The 19012-nt window shown below is 37.1% G+C and overlaps 4 protein-coding genes across 4 annotated transcripts; 1 reads left to right on the top strand and 3 right to left on the bottom strand.

Moving 5' to 3' along the window:
- Window positions 1-3480: 3480 nt before the first annotated feature.
- LOC120279656 (ubiquitin carboxyl-terminal hydrolase 21-like) lies at window positions 3481-7288 on the bottom strand. The gene is made up of 8 exons (XM_039286579.1): window positions 7020-7288; window positions 6657-6774; window positions 6450-6560; window positions 5340-5509; window positions 4904-5239; window positions 4702-4821; window positions 4164-4617; window positions 3481-3904 (listed from the first exon to the last, which is right to left on the bottom strand). Exons 1-8 carry the CDS (start codon window positions 7035-7037, stop codon window positions 3648-3650), a joined length of 1584 nt encoding a protein of 527 aa, XP_039142513.1. The 5' UTR covers window positions 7038-7288; the 3' UTR covers window positions 3481-3647.
- Window positions 7289-8027: 739 nt separating this feature from the next.
- Window positions 8028-9197, bottom strand: LOC120278681 (glycine-rich cell wall structural protein 1.8-like). The gene has a single exon (XM_039285410.1). It carries the CDS (start codon window positions 9195-9197, stop codon window positions 8028-8030), a length of 1170 nt encoding a protein of 389 aa, XP_039141344.1.
- Window positions 9198-10939: 1742 nt separating this feature from the next.
- LOC120279482 (glycine-rich cell wall structural protein 1.0-like) lies at window positions 10940-11720 on the top strand. Its single transcript, XM_039286416.1, has one exon. The coding sequence runs from the start codon at window positions 10968-10970 to the stop codon at window positions 11490-11492; it is 525 nt and encodes a 174-aa protein (XP_039142350.1). The 5' UTR covers window positions 10940-10967; the 3' UTR covers window positions 11493-11720.
- A 1644-nt stretch (window positions 11721-13364) lies between these two features.
- Window positions 13365-13981, bottom strand: LOC120279423. Its single transcript, XM_039286359.1, has one exon. It carries the CDS (start codon window positions 13939-13941, stop codon window positions 13450-13452), a length of 492 nt encoding a protein of 163 aa, XP_039142293.1. The 5' UTR covers window positions 13942-13981; the 3' UTR covers window positions 13365-13449.
- Between the last annotated feature and the right edge of the window lie 5031 nt (window positions 13982-19012).

Here is a 19012-nt window from a genome sequence, read left to right as displayed (position 1 = left end):
TCCTCCTCCACGTATTAATTTTGTCACTTTCTTTCATTTCCACATGCTATTTATTGTAGCTTATTATTCATACATAATTCCCTTTATTGCCAATTAGATTTTTATTCTTATTATCTTCATCAATATATATATATATATATATATATATATATATATATATATATATATATATTTGTGGTATATATATGTTTAAGCTTGTACAACCAGATATGAGAATATCTCTCATATATGATATATCTATATTTTTTTTTTGGACTCCTCATGAATTGTGTATTCAATTTGCTCATTTAATTGGTTTAGTAATTTGTTTATTTAAAACTTGTTGTTAATTATGTTAATATATATATATATTAATTAGTTGAGACTTGAGAGTAAGGACAAGAAGGTGACGTTTTGGACGGCAAAAGTTTTTGAAGGCTGTCCTGGTGTTCACACTTCACACTTCCTCATTAATCATCAACTTATAATCAAACAAAAATAATAATAATATTAGTTTCAGAAATGTAAGTTAGGTTATGAATTCAATGTCTTAAAACTAAAGACAGAAAGACAGCTTTCTTATGTACAGTCAATGTTATTCTTACTATAAATGTTGTTATTTATATCTGGTAAATAAATTAATATTTATGGAAATTTCATGGTTTTTTTTTATAGTGTGTATATGATTGTAACTAGTAAATAGCACTCTGTTTTTGTCTTTCACCAAATTGAATTGATTGATATGATTATGTGTGGACTGTTTTTGTCAGATGAAACAATTTTTTTAGGTCTATCATTAAGTGATAGGCTGCACCTACAAATGGACAAATGTTTCCCTGTTCTCTTTCAATTTGTTATTATGTTTTATTTATATATATATATTCAATATTTAACAAGAGGAACATGTCTTGAGAAGAGTACAGTTTTGGAACATTCATAAATCATTTAAAATAAACAAAATAGTTTGGTGATGAATTGTGAAGGTAACAATGAACTATTAATTGTTTTGGTTTGCCAAGTAAAGTATTTGGTTGTTTAAGTAAATGCTTGTGTGTGTTGTGTGTGTGTATATATATATTAAAAGTTAAAAAAGAATTTCTCTTTTTATAGGACTCTTGATATTTACCCTAATAAATTAGTTCAGATGTCATGGTTCCTAAAAAACCTATGAGTCAAAAACATAATAATAATAATAATAATAATAATAATAATAATAAGTAAAAAGAAAAGATAAACAATGGAGATAGAAAATATATTAATAAATAAAAAGAGATGTTACAAGTTTGGGAAACAAATCTATTTTTTATATAACTCTTGATATATTACTTTAAATTGGTTTAGATGCTATTGCTCCTAAAAATCCTGTAAGTTAAAAAAAATATATATATATATATATATATAAATAAACAATGGAGGTAGTAAATATAAATAAACAAATATATTATCTAAATAAATTATTTTTATTTTAATTTGTTGATATAAATTTTGTCTAATAACCAGACAATACTAAACCTTATTACTGCAAGCATGGTTATTGAGGAATGGATTAGTCTATTAAAAAAATAATTAAAAAAATAATTAAGTTATCAATGTTCATCATCTTTTATGGTGTATATTTCACATTGGTCAGTCCTTTTAAAATCAAGAAAAATAAATTATCTCTCCAATTAATTTATTTTTTTATAATTAATTATTACTTTGATTATATAAATTAGCTGAATTAATTCTTTATATACATTTTTTTCATTCTTATTAATTTCTACACAAAACCATATATATACATATATATATATATATAGTAAATTTTACTAAAAATATGGATTGTTGTTGATAAGAATAAACAATAATACTATTTGTTTATAAAAAAATTAAAAACTATTTAAAAAGAGAGAGAGAGAGAGAGAGAGAGAGAGAGAGAGAGGGAGAACACGTGGTGCACATGGAAAGGAGAAGCACGTGAAGGGACACGTGTTCGGTCAAATTAAAAGGGCATGTGACTGACTGGGCCAAGTTATAAACCAATAGTACAAGAAACAGTAAACTCCAAATCTAACGTGCAACTTGTTGACACTTGGCAATGTGCAACTCGTTTGTTTGGAGGGGGGCCTAGTTACTGTTTATATATATATATTTATATATATTATTCATAATAACAAGAGTGTGTGTCTGAATTATGAATTATTATTATTTTTATTATGAATAATAATAATAATAATAATGAATAGGTTGGGGATGAGGACGTCCTTTTGTCCATTTGTTTGTTTAAGTTGTTCTCACGGCACAACTTAACTAATCTCTTGCTCCTGTCTGTCTTCACTACACGACAACGTCCACTTTGTTCTATTGATACATTACGCACGTGCCAAATTAGTCCCGCTCTTTTTTAGGATTTTTCATAACCACCGAAATGGCCATTGATAGTTCCAATTTTTTTATTTTAACTTGTATATATATATATATATATTTGTATTTTAGAGGCACTGTGGTTCAAATGAATCTTATGATCTGAAATTTTGTTTTCCATCAAAGAGATATGCAAAATCTTAGAATCCAAAACATTTCACAAGATTTGGAAAAATAAACTAGAGTGAGCATTTCTATATATATATATATATATATTTTTTATAAAAATAAATAAATCACATTAAAAACATTCACATATGATAAATTAATCACTTGAGTCCTCATCTAGTATGAGTTAAAATTTAAACATATCTCCTAAACAAGAACATGAAGAAAATTCAGTACTAACTTGATGAATTTAATATAGTCAAATAGAGAAATAACATTTCATTAACAAATAAATTAAAAACCACCAACTAATCAAGTACAATCAAACACAATGTATCTTCAAAATCAGAATAGGGAGTATAGCCCAAATCTTGCAATTCAAAAATAATTTTTAAATAGATATGATCTTTGGTTAAATCCAAAAATTCCATCCAATAATAAGTTCAGAGGAGCCTACTATGCCGTGCCATATGTACTAGAAAACAAACCAATTGACAAGAGTATATTACTTAATATGTAAACAATCCTCAAAGATAAGTCCTTTATCATTTTACAAAGTGGAGAATGACTGGTCACCTAAAAGATAGCACTAAACAAGTGCCAAAACTAATGACAACTTTAAGATTGACAGAACAACCATTAAAAAGTTTTTTCTTAAAAAAAAAAAAGAGAACTAATTACAAACTGAAGGCCTAGTCAATATGTAAAAGGAAATGTCAGACCTTCCCTGATGTTACCAAAAACAAAAAGTACAATTACTGAATTCAATCCACAAAACTAAGCAGATATTTCAAGAACATTAGCAGTTGAGATTTAATCTACAATAGAATCAAGATAGGCAGCAAAACAAATTCAAAAATTCAGAAACAATCCTAATTAACCCTCATCTTAATTCACCATCAGCATTGACAGTAAAACAGCACCCAAAAAAAGAAAAAGGGGATCAAAATCACTACTACTGCTAATCAGACTACAAATACATATTGCAGATGGACACATGGCTTCTTGTTATTCATACTATACCAAATGAAGCAATAGTCAGAGATTCAGAAACCTAATAATCAACTTCTGATAACAAGGAAAGACAGAAAATTTTTAAAAATAATACATGCTAGAGTGAGTTGAGTGCTCAGCCTACGTGCATTGCGTGCTTGATGTTATGCTGTGAAGCACTTCCTCCTTTTTCGATCAAGAGGTCGGGGACCCTCCATGAGATAGCTTCCAGATTGAGGCTGGTGTTGGGGGAGGCAAGAGAGAAGCCCCGCTCTCCGAGCACTAGGCATTCCCCTCACCAATCTTCTAAAAGACTCATCCACAGCTATATTGTTTAAAGCCCTGTTAGCAGGCGTTGATGCTTCTTTTAAGCCCTTGTCTCCAATATGAGCTTGTGGAATTTGGCAAGCATTACCTTCATCTGGTGATTAGTAAAATGAATGTATGATAAACAAAAGATCCAAATGAAATGCCGAGTCCAATGTACTATATAATATAGATATGCCCTTTTATTTATATTTACTATATAAGGTATATTACCACACTAAGTGTATACTGGTATAGACAACATAAAACTAAAAGCATGACAATACTTGCAATGATGACTAATTGAATTTTGTGATTCTTTCTTTTTTTTAATGTCAATGGGATAACCAATTCTAGGGAAGTAAGGACCTTACCGAGAGGTTCATCTTGGAAAATAATCTCTACAGAACTATCATCCTGTCTTGGTCTTCTAGGAGGTCGTGTCCTTGATAGACATGTTGGAGACTCATCTCCACTGTTAGCATTGCTTATAAGTTTGCCTTCTATCAGTGTTTGACTGGGGTCCACAGTTGTTTGGGAATTGACAGTAATTGATGATCTTCGGCTATATGTGAACAGAATACTATCTTCATTTTTATCTAGAGGATCATTCAAACTGCCGCCACTGAACTGTCCCTCCCACACAGGGACCGGATTTCTGTCTGCAAAATCAAACACAGACATTGGGGAGGTATGATCAGGAGAATTACATTTGAGCATCTTCTGGGCCTCCATGAAGCTTGAGAACCAGGGCGAAGACCCCTGCTTTTTATAGAATAGTAGATAGGCTGGCTCATCAAGTACTAATGATTCCGAAACTCCCATAACCTGCAATTTGTAGGGATGATTTAATCAATATAGTAGTAATATTTATTCATTGGAAAGCAAATGGTTTACTCATAGTCAATGGACCTTGGAATCATTCATCCAATGCCATGCTGATGGAGAGGAACGGATGAAAGTATAATAATGTGCCATGCATCCATCACCTACATGCACCACAACCGCATATAGATCATATGTGAACTGGCCCTGTAAATAGTTGGCATAGAAAACATCATTACTTGTTCCTGGGTGAACAGAGAAAACAGCCAACTTATAAGATGGCACTTACTTCAGCATTTGTAGAGCTGACAAAAGGTTTCAAATCCAGCTCCAACTCAAATTTCACAGGCTTTGTTATCTTTTCAATGCAAAGACCATTGTTTTCGAATCTCTTCAGGTGCAGTGAAACTACTTCAGGTGCTTGGTCCAACGTAAGCTGCTTCTCCACTGTGACTTGGTGATTACAGCCCCCACAGGTGAATTTAGTTTCTTCATCATCAATCTTCTCCACCCTAAAAAAGGACTCCAGAGCTTCGGTGACGCTATCAGCATTATTAATTTCCAAGCTTAGATCCAGCAAGGGTTCAAATGTGTCTGAATGATGGTTGCATTCAGAGCATTTCAGCTGAAAGTAATACCAAAAGTTACTGTATTGCTTAAGGAACAAAAAACATAAAAGAAATCAGGCTTTGCTCATACAATTGAGCTTATATTCAAAATGATACCTGGCTCTTAAGACGGCCTCCAAAAACCTGCTTTACAAGACTGTCTTCTTCCAAAGATGGTTTTTCTTTTGATTTGGGTTGAAGGCAGCAGTTATCCACAGAATCCAACAAGCAGCGGAGGAACTCATGGGAATCTCCTTGACTACCCAGCACAAAATCAGATGATATTTCTGGCAGTTGCTTGGTCAAGAAACTACGTTTAAATTTTGATTTCCTCTTTGAATGACATAATGATACAATAAAAAACATTATTACAGCCACAACAATTGAAATAAGAAGAACACTTATGAGGTTTAACCAAATTCAAAACATGAATATGACTCACCAAAACAGCATCAATCACATATAAAACGAGCATAATAAGAAAAGAAAGACAATGCCATATAGTATAAAACCAGTGGAGCAATTCAGGTATAAAGACAGCACAAAATACAAGTGTGCATAGATAAACCATTTTAAAAGTTGAACAATACTGATATTCACACACAAAATGTAAATTAGGCACAACAAAAAGTGAATGAGCATCAAGATATAAGGTTGTGGAAAAATTGAAGTCACATTATTCTCATTGTTTTTCTTTTAACAATAAGGCTTGAGTGAGTGGGACTTGATAAGCTACTTTCTTTTAGGAAATAATAATACCAATCACTACTATCAAAGCCAAAGTTGAACTACAGCACATTTTAAGATAAAGCACAAAGCTTTATGTTACTAGAAAATAAATTCTGGATGAAAAAGATAGATAGATTAAAAGGCTTAACCGTATCCCCAATACTAAAGTTTTCTACTAAAATACAGAAAGGATTTTTTTTTTTTCATTCAGACACTAATCCCCTGAAATATACATTAATGCATCATGCTAATAATTTATTGTTCTGAAATAAGCTAAACCCTCCATTCACCAAACCAACCATGACAGAGTGCTACTCTCTAAGGAGATGGACCAATATACAAATGTAGGACTGGCCAACATAGTATAAAACACATATATAAAAGAATTTGAAAATAATTTTCACATTGGAAACGAATTAGAATTTAGAACACACACACACAGAGCACAATATCAGAGGGAGAAAAAAAATTTAAGGAACATAACAAATCAAAGGATACTGCTCAAATTGCTAGGAAACTGTTCTGGCACAATGATATGTCCAGACATGGCTATACTTCTCTCTACATGATCTCTCAGTGCACAAAGAGCACAAAATTCTTCGTCTTCAGCTGCAAAAATCCAACAAAATCAATCAAAACAAAGAACAATAAGAACAATTTATTTAACGAATTTAAATAACAAAACCAAATCTAATAATTAAGTACCAGAACAGCGAGGGTGATTAACCGATCGAAGTTTCTCCACAAGCGGGACAGTGTGAGTGATGCATTGAAGAACCGCGTTAATAAAACAAGTATTTCCTAGATTGCTCAAGCCCGCTCCCTGAATCGAAGAGCAAATAACTATAATCAATAACAACAAAAGAAAGGAAAAACAACGCCTTTCCCGTAAAGATCAGTTTCTCACAACACGATCAAATTCACAATTCCAAAAATCCAGTGAAAAATAGAAACTTTTCCAATTCCCCCTCATTCAGACGAACCAACGACCAAAGGATCGAAACGAATTCACAAGAAAAAATCCAAAAAAAAATAGCATTAAAAACAAAAAACATAACAAATACATACGATTTGATCGGGCTCCATGAGCGCGAAGCTAGAGTTTCTTCGTATTGTTCCGATCTGGGGATTTGTTAGGGCTTTCACAGGATTTCGACACGAAAGTGATAAGGAGATGAAGGGATTTAGGGTTAGGGCTTCGCTCCAAGAGATTTGGCGGTGCGAATGGCGAGATTTCAAGGGATTTGAAGCCCAATTCTGGTCGAAATCGGAGGCGAAGGCGGGGAAATTTTCGGGAAATTTCGAGCTTTTGGGGATCTTTCGAAATAGGAGGGAAACTTAAGCGCGCCATTGCCCCAATTTTTTTTTCGCCCTTTTATTTTTCCATTTTTTTTTTTTAAAAAAAAGATAATTATCAATTAACTGAAAAAAAAAAATTAAAAATTTTTAGATTTTTATAAAACAGATATGTTTGATAACGAACATATCTTTTGAATTTTTTAAAAAATAAATATTAAAGAAAAATATTATTTTCTTTTTTTAATTAATTTTATTGCTTAAACAATTTCGTTTCATATGTTTTTTTTTCTTTTATATTTGACCTCAAAATATTAGTATTTATTATCCATATACACCATAAAATATATTGATTAATCAATTTGTCTTTTTATTAATTATCCAATTAATATAACTCATAAAAACCAAAATTTCTTTTGTCTTAAATTGTAATTAAAAATTAATAATATGTGTTAGTAGTTTGATGTGCACATAAATCCTTAATCTTTAATTACTATTAATTAAACCCAAACTTCAACAATTTACTAAAAACCAAACATAATAAATTATTTTATTACCATTGAATTGCAAATTTAGCAACCAGTACAAATACCCAATTAATCACCAGACTCACCGGATTCACTCATACAATAATCATAATCATAATATTAATCTTAATCATATCATGCTCACAATAACCAAATATTAAACCTTATTCCATAACAAGCTCATTAGCTCATTATCTGCAAACCATAATTAGTACTTAATAAACTCTTGCTTAATAATAAACTCTCACAACCATTAATGCCCACCACCATAACCACCACCGGCGCCGCCACCAACTCCTCCTCCGGCTCCATAACCGCCACCGCCACCGCCACCACTCCCACCACCACCGCCATAACCACCACCATGTTCTCCACCAGCTCCATAACCAGCGCCACCACCAGCTCCACTACCACCGCCGTAGCCACCGCCGTGTTCACCACCAGCTCCATAACCAGCACCACCACCTGACCCACCACCGCCGCCGTAACCACCACCATGTTCTCCACCAGCTCCATAACCAGCTCCACCACCAGCTCCACTACCACCGCCGTAGCCACCGCCGTGTTCACCACCAGCACCACCACCTGCACCACCACCTGATCCACCACCGCCGCCGTAACCACCACCATGTTCACCACCAGCTCCATAACCAGCACCACCACCTGATCCACCACCACCGCCATAGCCACCACCATGCTCTCCTCCACTCCCATATCCACCTCCATGCGCTCCACCAGCTCCATATCCAGCACCACCACCTTGCTCCCCACCAGCTCCATACCCAGCGCCACCACCGGAGCCACCTCCACTTCCATATCCACCTCCATGTTCACCTCCAGCTCCATATCCAGCACCACCACCACCACCTGATCCACTTCCACCGCCATATCCACCTCCATGTTCTCCGCCGGCGCCACCATACCCAGCACCACCACCAGTCCCACCTCCACCTCCATATCCTCCACCATGTTCTCCTCCAGCACCATAACCAGCACCACCACCAGTACCAGCACCTTCACCATATCCACCACCATGTTCACCACCAGCACCATAACCGGAACCACCACCAGCACCACCACCGCCACCATAACCACCACCATGCTCTCCTCCAGCAGCTCCAGATCCACCACCACTTCCACTTCCACTTCCACCTCCATATCCAACACCATGGTCACCTCCTACGCCATAACCACCACCTCCACCACTCCCTCCTCCACCTCCATATCCAATTCCATGTTCTCCTCCTGCTCCATATCCTCCTCCACTACCTCCTCCACTTCCATATCCAGCATTACCAAGACCATGGCCAGTGCCATATGGTGGTATATCTAGAGTACTTAAAAGAGCTCTAGATGCAAAGCATATGGTTGCACTCAACAGCACTAGCAGTACTGCACTTAGAACTCTGTTTTGAGTACCCATCAGAGAAGCTCTTGTTGCATGGAATGGAAAGTGAGAGTGGAGGATTTATAGGGTTTTGGGAGTTGGTGGTAGTGACTGTTGAGGGGGTGGTTGGCAGAGGAATTAAAGGTTCACTTTTGAGCCCACACCACACTCACATATACAAACACTTTTTTTATCCTCTCTGTTTCTGCGTTTCTGCTGTACTGCAACACAAGCCTCATAGCATGTTACCCATCATTTTCTCATGACCATGTTGCTAGAATCACCAAACAGAAGTTCCATGTTCTATACATCACTCTTCATGATCTCTTCATTGACAGTGGAGCTTGAGATATATGTGCTAGTTATGTTCACACTGATCCCTTGCATCCATTATAACTTGTGAATTAGAAGTGGGTATACCTAATCCTTAGCCTTAATCATGCATGGATGAAGGACCAAATTAACAATTGCTCTATTCACAGATGAATTTAGCTAGAGAAATGAAGAGATACAGATCATTGCTATATATATATAAACATTGTTTGTTTAACATTTACTAGTGAATCACATGCTAAAGCAGGACTTTATAATTCTAGTCATTTCACTGCATGTATATATATTATCATCACCTTAACATTGTTTTACTATATATTTAATGATCAAGAGAGTTTTTGCTTAACTCAATGAAGAAGGAGAAGGAAGTTGTATTAGGGTAGCTAGGATGATGAAAATGCATTGCCAACACAAGCACATGCAAGAAAGGACCCACACTGAGCACAAGAGAATGTAAACATAACACCGACCCACCTCTAAAAACATTCCTTCTAGTTCTAGATATGAAAGGACAATAGGTGGGGAACATATTGATGGGGTAAAAGAGAAAGCTTTTGCCTCAAAATTAAATAAATATTTCAATGAAAGATATTGTATAGTAAACAGGGGCACTCAAATATCAAAGAAAAAGAAAAACAAGAATGTTTCCTCTTTCATATGTATATACAAAGACAACCTTCATCTATATCTATCAATTAATTCGATCATATATGAAGATACTTAAACTAGATGTGATCAAGACGTACAGTTAATTAATGATATTAATATCCTCCAACAACCTTATGCTGTATATATCAACTATATATAAAATAGTTTAGCGCAAAGATGGACAGTATAAGCATATTTACTCATTTATGATTCACCTACAGAGCGTCAACTATAGATATATCTCCATTCTTAGTTGGACGCCAATAACAATGTCTTGTCAAAATTCTCTGCTTTAAAAAAGCACCATGCACTTCTCTTTTAATAATTATTACATACATGTATCAACTTAATTTCATTGTGTGTATCCACGAAACAAGTAGTGTTTATTAAACATATATATAATAATTAATCAGAAGCTATATTTCAAGGAAGAAGAAAGAGATAGCTAAAAAGAAAAGGATATATATCATTCCAAGTCACTGGTGTGAAAGAGAATGAAGGATGTGGATGATCAAACTTTAGAAGATCAATAGAAAAATAATTAATGCATGCGTACCAAGGCAAAGGAATGTGCAGGCCAGAGAAAGCGCAACAAAAAGAATGGGTCCCCATGCATGCAATGGAGCACAAACCTTCTGCTAGTGATCATCCAGCTTCCCCATGTGCATGTCTTCCCATGCGTCAAAACCTAACCCTAAAAGTTAAAGCTAGCGCACTGATAAACTATTGAAAATTAGTAAAGCACATTCCAAACCCTATAAATAGCTATCAGTCTTCATGTTCTTCTTCTCATTAAGAACACTCTTCCTAGTTAGCATTTCCTCCATGGCTACTTGGAGGAGTAGTAACAATGTTACACTTGTAGTACTATTGTTTGCATTTTGTGTTGGTATTAGTATTACCATATGTTCTGCAGCCTCTAGAGGGCTGTTTAATCTGGATGGAGGAGTTTATGGAACTGGAAATGAGGGAATAGGTAGAGTTGTTGTAGGAGTGAGTGAAGGTGCTGGTTATGGAAGTGGAAGTGGAAGTGGAGAAGGGTATGGAGGAGGTGGTGGTTTAAGTGGTGGTGGAAGTGGTGGAGGAGGAGGTGGAGGAGGTGGTGGAGGTGGTGGAGGTCATGGAGGTGGAAGTGGAAGTGGAAGTGGATTTGGAGAAGGTGGAGGACAAGGTGGTGGCAGTGGTGGAGGAGGTGGTGGCGGAGGTGGAGGAGGAAGTGGTGGTGGAAGTGGATATGGTGAAGGTGAAGGACATGGTGGAGGTTCTGGTGCCGGAGGAGGACATGGAGGCGGCGGAGGTGGTGGAAGTGGTGGCGGAGGTGGCGGTGGCTACGCTGGTTACCGGCCATGAGACTGACCTATCAAGTGTGAAGTGCCCTCCCTTATAATCCTTTATTATTATTATTATTATTATTATTATTATTATTATTGTGAATATTTGATAAGCCAGAGGGGTTCTTCCATCTAAGAGCGCTTAATTATTTGTTATTGTTGTCTTATTTGATTAGGAAAAAAGAACTCATAATATTATTTGCGTGGTTATATTATTAATATTATTTAAAATCTGGCTTTATTATTATTCCGGGTCATAGCAACTATCATTAAAAATATAACTATTTAGGTTATATTAAATAAATAATTATATTTGTGACTTTTCGTTATGCATTTAATAAACACACGTATATCTATTGGCTATTTTGATGACAGATTTCAAACCACAAAAATGGTCCACAGTTATTCCTTGTTTTAATTAAAGGATTTGATTGTTGATAACTAATCAGTTAATCAATTTCAAAAAGAATAAAGAATTGCATTGAAATTGAAGGGAATACACCAATGAATTCTGAAAGGTAATAGTAAAAAATTCAACAAAAAATCCAACAACTTTTGACAAATCAGCGAAAACCAACCCACAAAACCAAAGTCAACACACACCATCCGACTTACTGCCAATTACACTAAAAGTCAACTCCACGTTGCCATCGGCATTGACAACCATCCATAAATTGATTGCATTATTATTGCCATCATAATGCTGCTCCACAAAATTCCATAATGCAAAACCTTTATAATTTTATTTTTTTTAATAAATCACATGGCAGGTATATATATATTGGACCCATTCTCTCGGGACGTCTTTATATTTAAAAATTAGAAATATTACAGTAGTCATCGGATAGTAATCTGACGGCTATTATCATTATGAACGCAGAAATCGCATCTATAATATTGTACAGTAATCAAGAGCAATGAAAAATATGTATAGTATTTTATATAAACAACTAACTGTCGGATGATGATCCAATAATTTAAATTTAAAAAGTCTCTAAATTTTAAATCTAAAAAATTATCTAAATTATATATATATATATATGGCCAGTATATTAGTCAATCCTATAAATTTTTAATGAACCGTTAAACTACCGTAATTGATTTATTATTATATGAGACCGCATTTGTCACTTTCATCACAAAATATATATATATATATATGCACACCAACACTCTTGAAATTACCTAAAATGACATATTTTTAATTGTCTATTTATACACCAAATAAATATATTTTAAAAAACATTAGTTGTCAAATAAGGTGGTATACAAGTCAATGGAACAACCACCACAGCTGCTGTAATTTCAAATTTTATTTCAAAACAAGAATTTTAAAAGAAAATAATAAATCCAAATTTCAGTGTCAATATTGTAATTTAAGGCAGGTTATGAGGGTAAAAATACGCAACAACCGATGCCAGAAGGCAATCACATCATTGAAAAGTGACCGATGAGTGCCAAGTGGAAAACGACGTCATCACGTGTAAGCCGGACAATGGCACGTGACTCCGGCCACAGCCATCGTCCCCAAAATCCCAGCACTCCTGATCATTCCTATCCTACGGCCTTCCTTCCATCTCATTCCCCATCATATCACCCCCACCGTCCGATCCCCATCAGACAACCCAAATAATCCACCCAATTTTTAAAGTCAAAATAATTTCATTAATTAAAACATATTATTATTTACAATATAACAGTACATGAAAAGTTCCAGCAAGTAAATAAAAAAAAAGGCCCAAAATTATATAAAAATTAGATTTTTTTTTTTTATGTTTATATCTACCTTTCGATTTCTCGGTACTATTCGATTCATTCGCGTCAAAATAATTTCATTAATTAAAACATATTATTATTTACAATATAACAGTACATTAAAAGCTCCAGCAAGTAAAAAAAAGGGCTCAAAATTATATAAAAATTTGTTTTTTTTTTTATGTTTATATCTACCTTTCAATTTCCCGGTACTATTCGATTCATCCGCGATGAAGCACCGGCGCCGTTTTCCGGTGCCGGAAAGCCTTGATCGGGCTCGGAAAGTGCCATCCCCAACCCTTCCACTTCTCCGCCGTCATCGATCTAGATTTCATCCTGAATGGCCAAAACATCGCCACCCACCCTCGCCTGCCCAAATCTCCACCCACCGCTCGCCGCCTCACAACCGGGACGGCGACCGATCGGGACCGCCGAATGGCTGGCTCGCTCTCAATAAGGTTGTAGACTCGGCCGATGGCGCCGATCCCGGAGACGGAGGAAGATCGGACGAGATCCACCGACGATAAGGACGAAAACGAGGAGGACGATGAGGAGGAGATGGATGGAGCGGCGCAAGCGCAGGGCCGGGTTTTGGCGCAGTCGGAGCAGAGGAGGCGAAGGCGATCGCGGAGGCAAAAGGGGCAAACGCCGGATGCGATCATCGCCGGGTGTTTCCCGCATCGCCAGATCTCCTCCTCCGGTAAGCCCTCCATCGCCGGTGATCTCCTACTCTTCCGCTTTTCTCCGCTTCACTTCCGGTGCTTTGAAAGTAGAGGAAGTGAGCGTAAAATATATAAACCATGAAGGTTAGTGACCAGGGTTCGAAGTTTAACCACGGTTAAGGTGACACTAGAAAAAAAACCACTGATGTTTAGGTAAATTACAAGAAATGCCACTGAGTTAATCGTAGCCGTTGATTCTATAGTAGATAGCCAATCAGGAACTTACGTGTGGATCTCGGTATGATATGTTCCGTGTGAATCACGGACCCTGTGGATTTCGTGATCTCGCTTTAGTTCTAGTGGGTGTACGTTAAGGTGCGAGTGAGGGGAACACGCTGAAAAGTTCGTGGGTGTTGATCTCGAGGAGAAGAATGTACGGTGGATTCTACGCCGCACGGGGCCATCTAGCCCACGATGACCTCCGGTTTTTGAGGTGATGTGACGCACGTGCGGCTGAGGTTTTTATCTAATTCCGAGGGTTAAACTGTAAAAAATAAAAAGTCCCACCTTGTTCTCGTATTGGATTGGAGAATGACGGCGATTAGATAGCAGAGTGTTTTAATATTTTTTTTTATTATTTTAATAATTTTTAAATAATAAAATATTTAGTTATTTTTTATTCCCTCAAAACTATTTAATTCAAATGATTAGCTGTATTAAAAATAATTTTCTTATATACCTTTTAAAAAAAATTAAAATTTGAATTTTTATTGAAAAAATTAACACATAAATAATATCACAAATAAAAATAAATACTTATTATTCTCTAAAATAAAAATTATAAAATTGTTAATATGAGTTTGGTCTTAAAATAGAAAATGATCTGGTTATAGGTGTACTTAAATATAAACACTAAGAACACACTCTAATAAGCTTCTTCTCTGTTGTTTATTAGGCCCTTAGCTATGTTTGTGACCCTTGATGGTTGGATCACATGCAAAGAAACTTCATTTCAATAATTAAGTGTGTTTGATTGTCAACTTAGCTAGCTATCTTGCAATATAGGTTGCCATTTAAGGATTAAATAAAGTGGATGAGGCTCTGTATCAACAGCTAATAAGTTCTTAAATCAATCATTGAGCTTGTTTCTTTAAAAGAGTGTTGGTACACTTGTTCTAGTATTTTGTTATTGTTTGTATAGAATTATAGGCATATAGCCAAATTGTAGTGTCATGTACTTTTTTCCTTTATTTTTTTTTCTTTTTGTATTACGTTTTGTCTTGGCCATTGTTTTTTTTTGGATAAAGTGTAAATAAAAAATTGATGCATAGACCTAAATCAAACTTAAAATGTGATTAAAGTGGCATGTTACAAACGGGAATTCATCATTTACTTCGAAGCATGGCCCCTGCACGATCAACCTTTCTCCATTCACACCGGAATTCAAATTCCATTCTCTCGCTGTCGGTAACTACCAATGGATCAGGGTCTCTAACCTAACCCTCCACTGCTGGAACTGGGAATCCATCGTCTCCATCCTTCGACCCATTGGTGACCTCATTTATGTGCAAAAACGGGAAGAGATATCCCTCAAATTCCTCAGGGTGATGGCTAGACTGAAGAAACCTTTAGCCTTTCCTATGCAATTGATCGTAGATGTAGGGATGAGGAGTTTTCTCGTCTTGCTCGAAGACTCCGGCTTCCCATCTCTTAGGTCCAAGATCTCTCATGCCAATGTTATTCCGGTGAAACCGGTGGAGAGCTTGGAGGCCAACATGTCATCACATGTCGGGCCTGCTCCTCCTCCTCCGAACAACCGTACTTCCACAAAGCTTCACCCAGATTCGAAAGGAAAAGCTCTAGCCTTTGCTTCTCCCAGCACTGATATTTCCGGCAAACATGTTGAGCTTGGCTCCATGTTAAGCCAATCGGTGCAGTGTTTTCCTACCGAGGAGGTAGTGAACGCCGGTGATCGGCAAGAGAATTCCAATCTCGTGGTCGGAGATGCAAGTCCCGAGGGAGGGAACATACTGTGCACTCTAGACCCGGACGTGGCCAGCACTCGCTCACAGGCCGTTGATGTGCCTCGAGATCGGAATTCCTGCTTGCCGATTGTCTCCTTGCATGTGGCGACTTCCCGGCCTAGGGATATGGTCGCTCCCGTCGATGATGATCCCGGGGCGTCCTCAAGGATGATGATCGATCCAATACAACCTTGTGATGTGGAGATGAACGCTTATGAGATTCCATTCCCGCATTTCTCTCTTTCATCTCGGGATCTGCATCAGGATTTTCTCCCTTCTGCTTTGCCTCGTGTTTAAGGTGGGCAACCTTCCAAGATTTCAGATGAACCTCCAGCTGCTTTTCAACCTGGTATCCATCCTTTTGCAGATCCGATGCACTGTGACCCGATTTTAGCTCAAGATGAGCCCATCATTGAAGCGACCATTGTTAATGCTCCTGAAGTAAACACTAATACCATTAATCATTCTCTTACCAAAGATGATGTTTCCTCCCTTCATGAATTGGAGTCAGTGGGCATTAACTCTACTACCCTAGATGACAACATTATCACACATGTCAGCTCACCTTCGTACTCCTCTCAAATCGTTGCTTCTGCCAAAATTGGATCATTACCGCACCACTTAAAATTTCTCCCACCTTCTATTCCTATTCCGGAAGGTTACACTTGGGTTATTTTACATGGAGGATGGACCTTAATTCCTAAGGTCAACTCTGATAAATTCTCTATCACTGATAACCCTCCCATTGTTCCCACTGATGTTGACCCTCTAGATAAGGAATTAGTTGACTGGGTGGATGATGATGACAATGACTTTTTGGAAGAAGAATTTTCAGATGTTGTTGTTCCTCCTGAGGACTGTGAGGATTGTGATGACCCTATAGACCCGGTTATCATCACATCGGCTTCCCAGCAAACTGAGGTTAGTTTAGTGGTTCCAACTATTTCCAATAACTCCCTGTGTCCCCAGGGCAATTCTTCATCTTTTAATTATTGCACTGCTTCTGATGCCCATGGCATTTCCAATCTTTGCCGAAGCGACAGAACCAAAAAACCTTCCACCAGATGGAATGAAGATGCGGGATTCATACCTCATCTGCCAAGATCAACCAAGAAAAAGATTCCTGAAGACCCCAGAGAAGGTACCCTTCCTCTGTTGCATTCTTCTATTAATTCTTGGTCTGATGCTCAACTTCATAATTATAGTGTTGCATGTGGGGTTAAATTCCTTGGTTCCCCACAACATAAATCCAAATGCTTTGATTTTATGAAAAATTTAGAATTGAAGAGATTTTCCTCTAAGGTTGGCCCTGCGGGGACCACCACCAAGACTCCTAACTCTTCTTTATGAAAATATTATCCTGGAATGTTAGGGGTTTAGGTAGGCCCTCTAAACGCCACCTAGTTAAAAATTTCTTATCTTCTATTAATGCCGACATTGTTTGCTTACAAGAATCCAAATTATCGGACCTACACCGATCCCTTTGGAAAAATATCGGTGGGAGATCCCTTGATTCTTTCGAATTTTTATCTGCTACTGGTTCTGTTGGAGGCATCATCATGTCTTGGGATAGCTCTAAAGTTTCCGGAACTCTCATCCACTCGGGGACCTTTTCCCTTACCTTAAAGTTTACCAGTAAACTTGATAATCTTCCTTGGGTTTGCACAACTGTTTACGGACCCAATTACAGACATATTCGCCATGATTTTTGGGAGGAACTGCGATTTGTGCATAATCTGAGTTCCTCCATCTGGGTTTTATGTGGCGACTTTAACACGGTGTTTTCCCTCAATGATAAGAACAGAGGTTTCCCTAATCACAGGGATCTTACCTCGGCGCAAAACTTCCTTAATGAGCTTAGTCTGGTAGACCCACCTCTCCATGGGAGAAGCTTTACCTGAACAAATGGACAGATCGAGCCAACTTGGACGCGCCTGGACCGTTTCCTCCTTTCCCATGACTGGTTTTCTGTTTTCCCAAATTCTATTCAATCTGCTCTACCTAGATTTGGTTCTGATCATGCTCTAATTTTCCTAGAGTTTGGTTCCCACTCTCAGAGACCTCGCATCTTTCGTTTTGAAAAATCTTGGTATGCCAAAGATAATTTTTGTTCACTTCTTCAAGATTGGTGGTCTGAAATCAATCAGGTGGGTTGTGGTGCTTTCATTCTTTCGAAAAAACTAATTCATCTCAAATCTCGCCTTAAGGTTTGGGCATCTGAGAACTTTGGCTCCATCTCAGTACAGAAAAATGCCCTTCTTCTTGAGCTTAACTCCTTAGATTCCATCAGCGAGAGCAGGGGTTGGACCGACTCCGAATCCCTTAGAGTCACTCAGTTGCGCCAGGACCTCTCTACCATTCTTAGAGAAGAAGAAACTTATTGGAGACAACGATCTAGAATCACCTGGCTTATTGAAGGTGACTCTAATACCAAATACTTTCACTCTGTTGCCAATGGTCGGCGAAACAAAAAATTTATTCCTAAAATCTTTTTTGATGGCTCCTGGATTGAGGGTAACCAAAATTTGGGTAAACTTTTTTCAGACCATTTGGGCCTTCTCTTTGGTACCGCTAGACCCTCCCGTTTCTTGTTGGACTGGCAACATCTATTCAGCTTTCGTGTCAATGTTGACCTTTCTACCCTGGACTTGCCATTTTCCTTAGAGGAAATCAAACTGGCAGTTTTTGACCTATGCGCCGACAAAGCTCCAGGACCAGATGGTTTTCCAATTTTTTTCTTCCAAAAGCACTGGGACCTGGTGAAAGATTCCCTGATTACGCTCTGTAATGATTTTTATGATGGGAAGGCCAATCTTGATCGTATTAATTGGATTCACATTGCTTTGATTGCCAAAACCAATTCCCCTGAAAAAGTTTCTGATTTCCGACCTATTAGCCTGATTAACTCCTCGTGCAAAATATTATCCAAAATCCTGGCTAACAGGTTGAGAAATGTGATTAGTTCTCTTATTGACGATTCGCAATCGGCATTCATTAAAGGCAGATGTATTGCAGATAATATAATTGCTGCCCAGGAATTAATTTTTCACCTTCAGAAGAAAGAAGTGCTTGGCTATGCTTTTAAAGTTGACTTTGCA

Source organism: Dioscorea cayenensis, chromosome 16 (assembly GCF_009730915.1).
Source record: "Dioscorea cayenensis subsp. rotundata cultivar TDr96_F1 chromosome 16, TDr96_F1_v2_PseudoChromosome.rev07_lg8_w22 25.fasta, whole genome shotgun sequence".
Classification (NCBI taxonomy): Eukaryota; Viridiplantae; Streptophyta; class Magnoliopsida; order Dioscoreales; family Dioscoreaceae; genus Dioscorea; species Dioscorea cayenensis.
This window is presented reverse-complemented; position numbering and strand designations above follow the sequence as displayed.

Coding starts and splice junctions, on each gene's coding strand:
- LOC120279656 (XM_039286579.1), bottom strand. Junction 4,822..4,903: donor TCAGCTCTACAAATGCTGAA/GTAAGTGCCATC, acceptor AACTATTTACAG/GGCCAGTTCACATATGATCT. Junction 4,618..4,701: donor ATTGGATGAATGATTCCAAG/GTCCATTGACTA, acceptor TACAAATTGCAG/GTTATGGGAGTTTCGGAATC.
- LOC120278681 (XM_039285410.1), bottom strand. CDS start 9,197: ATGGGTACTCAAAACAGAGTTCTAAGTGCAGTACTGCTAGTGCTGTTG.
- LOC120279482 (XM_039286416.1), top strand. CDS start 10,968: ATGGCTACTTGGAGGAGTAGTAACAATGTTACACTTGTAGTACTATTG.
- LOC120279423 (XM_039286359.1), bottom strand. CDS start 13,941: ATGGAGGGCTTACCGGAGGAGGAGATCTGGCGATGCGGGAAACACCCG.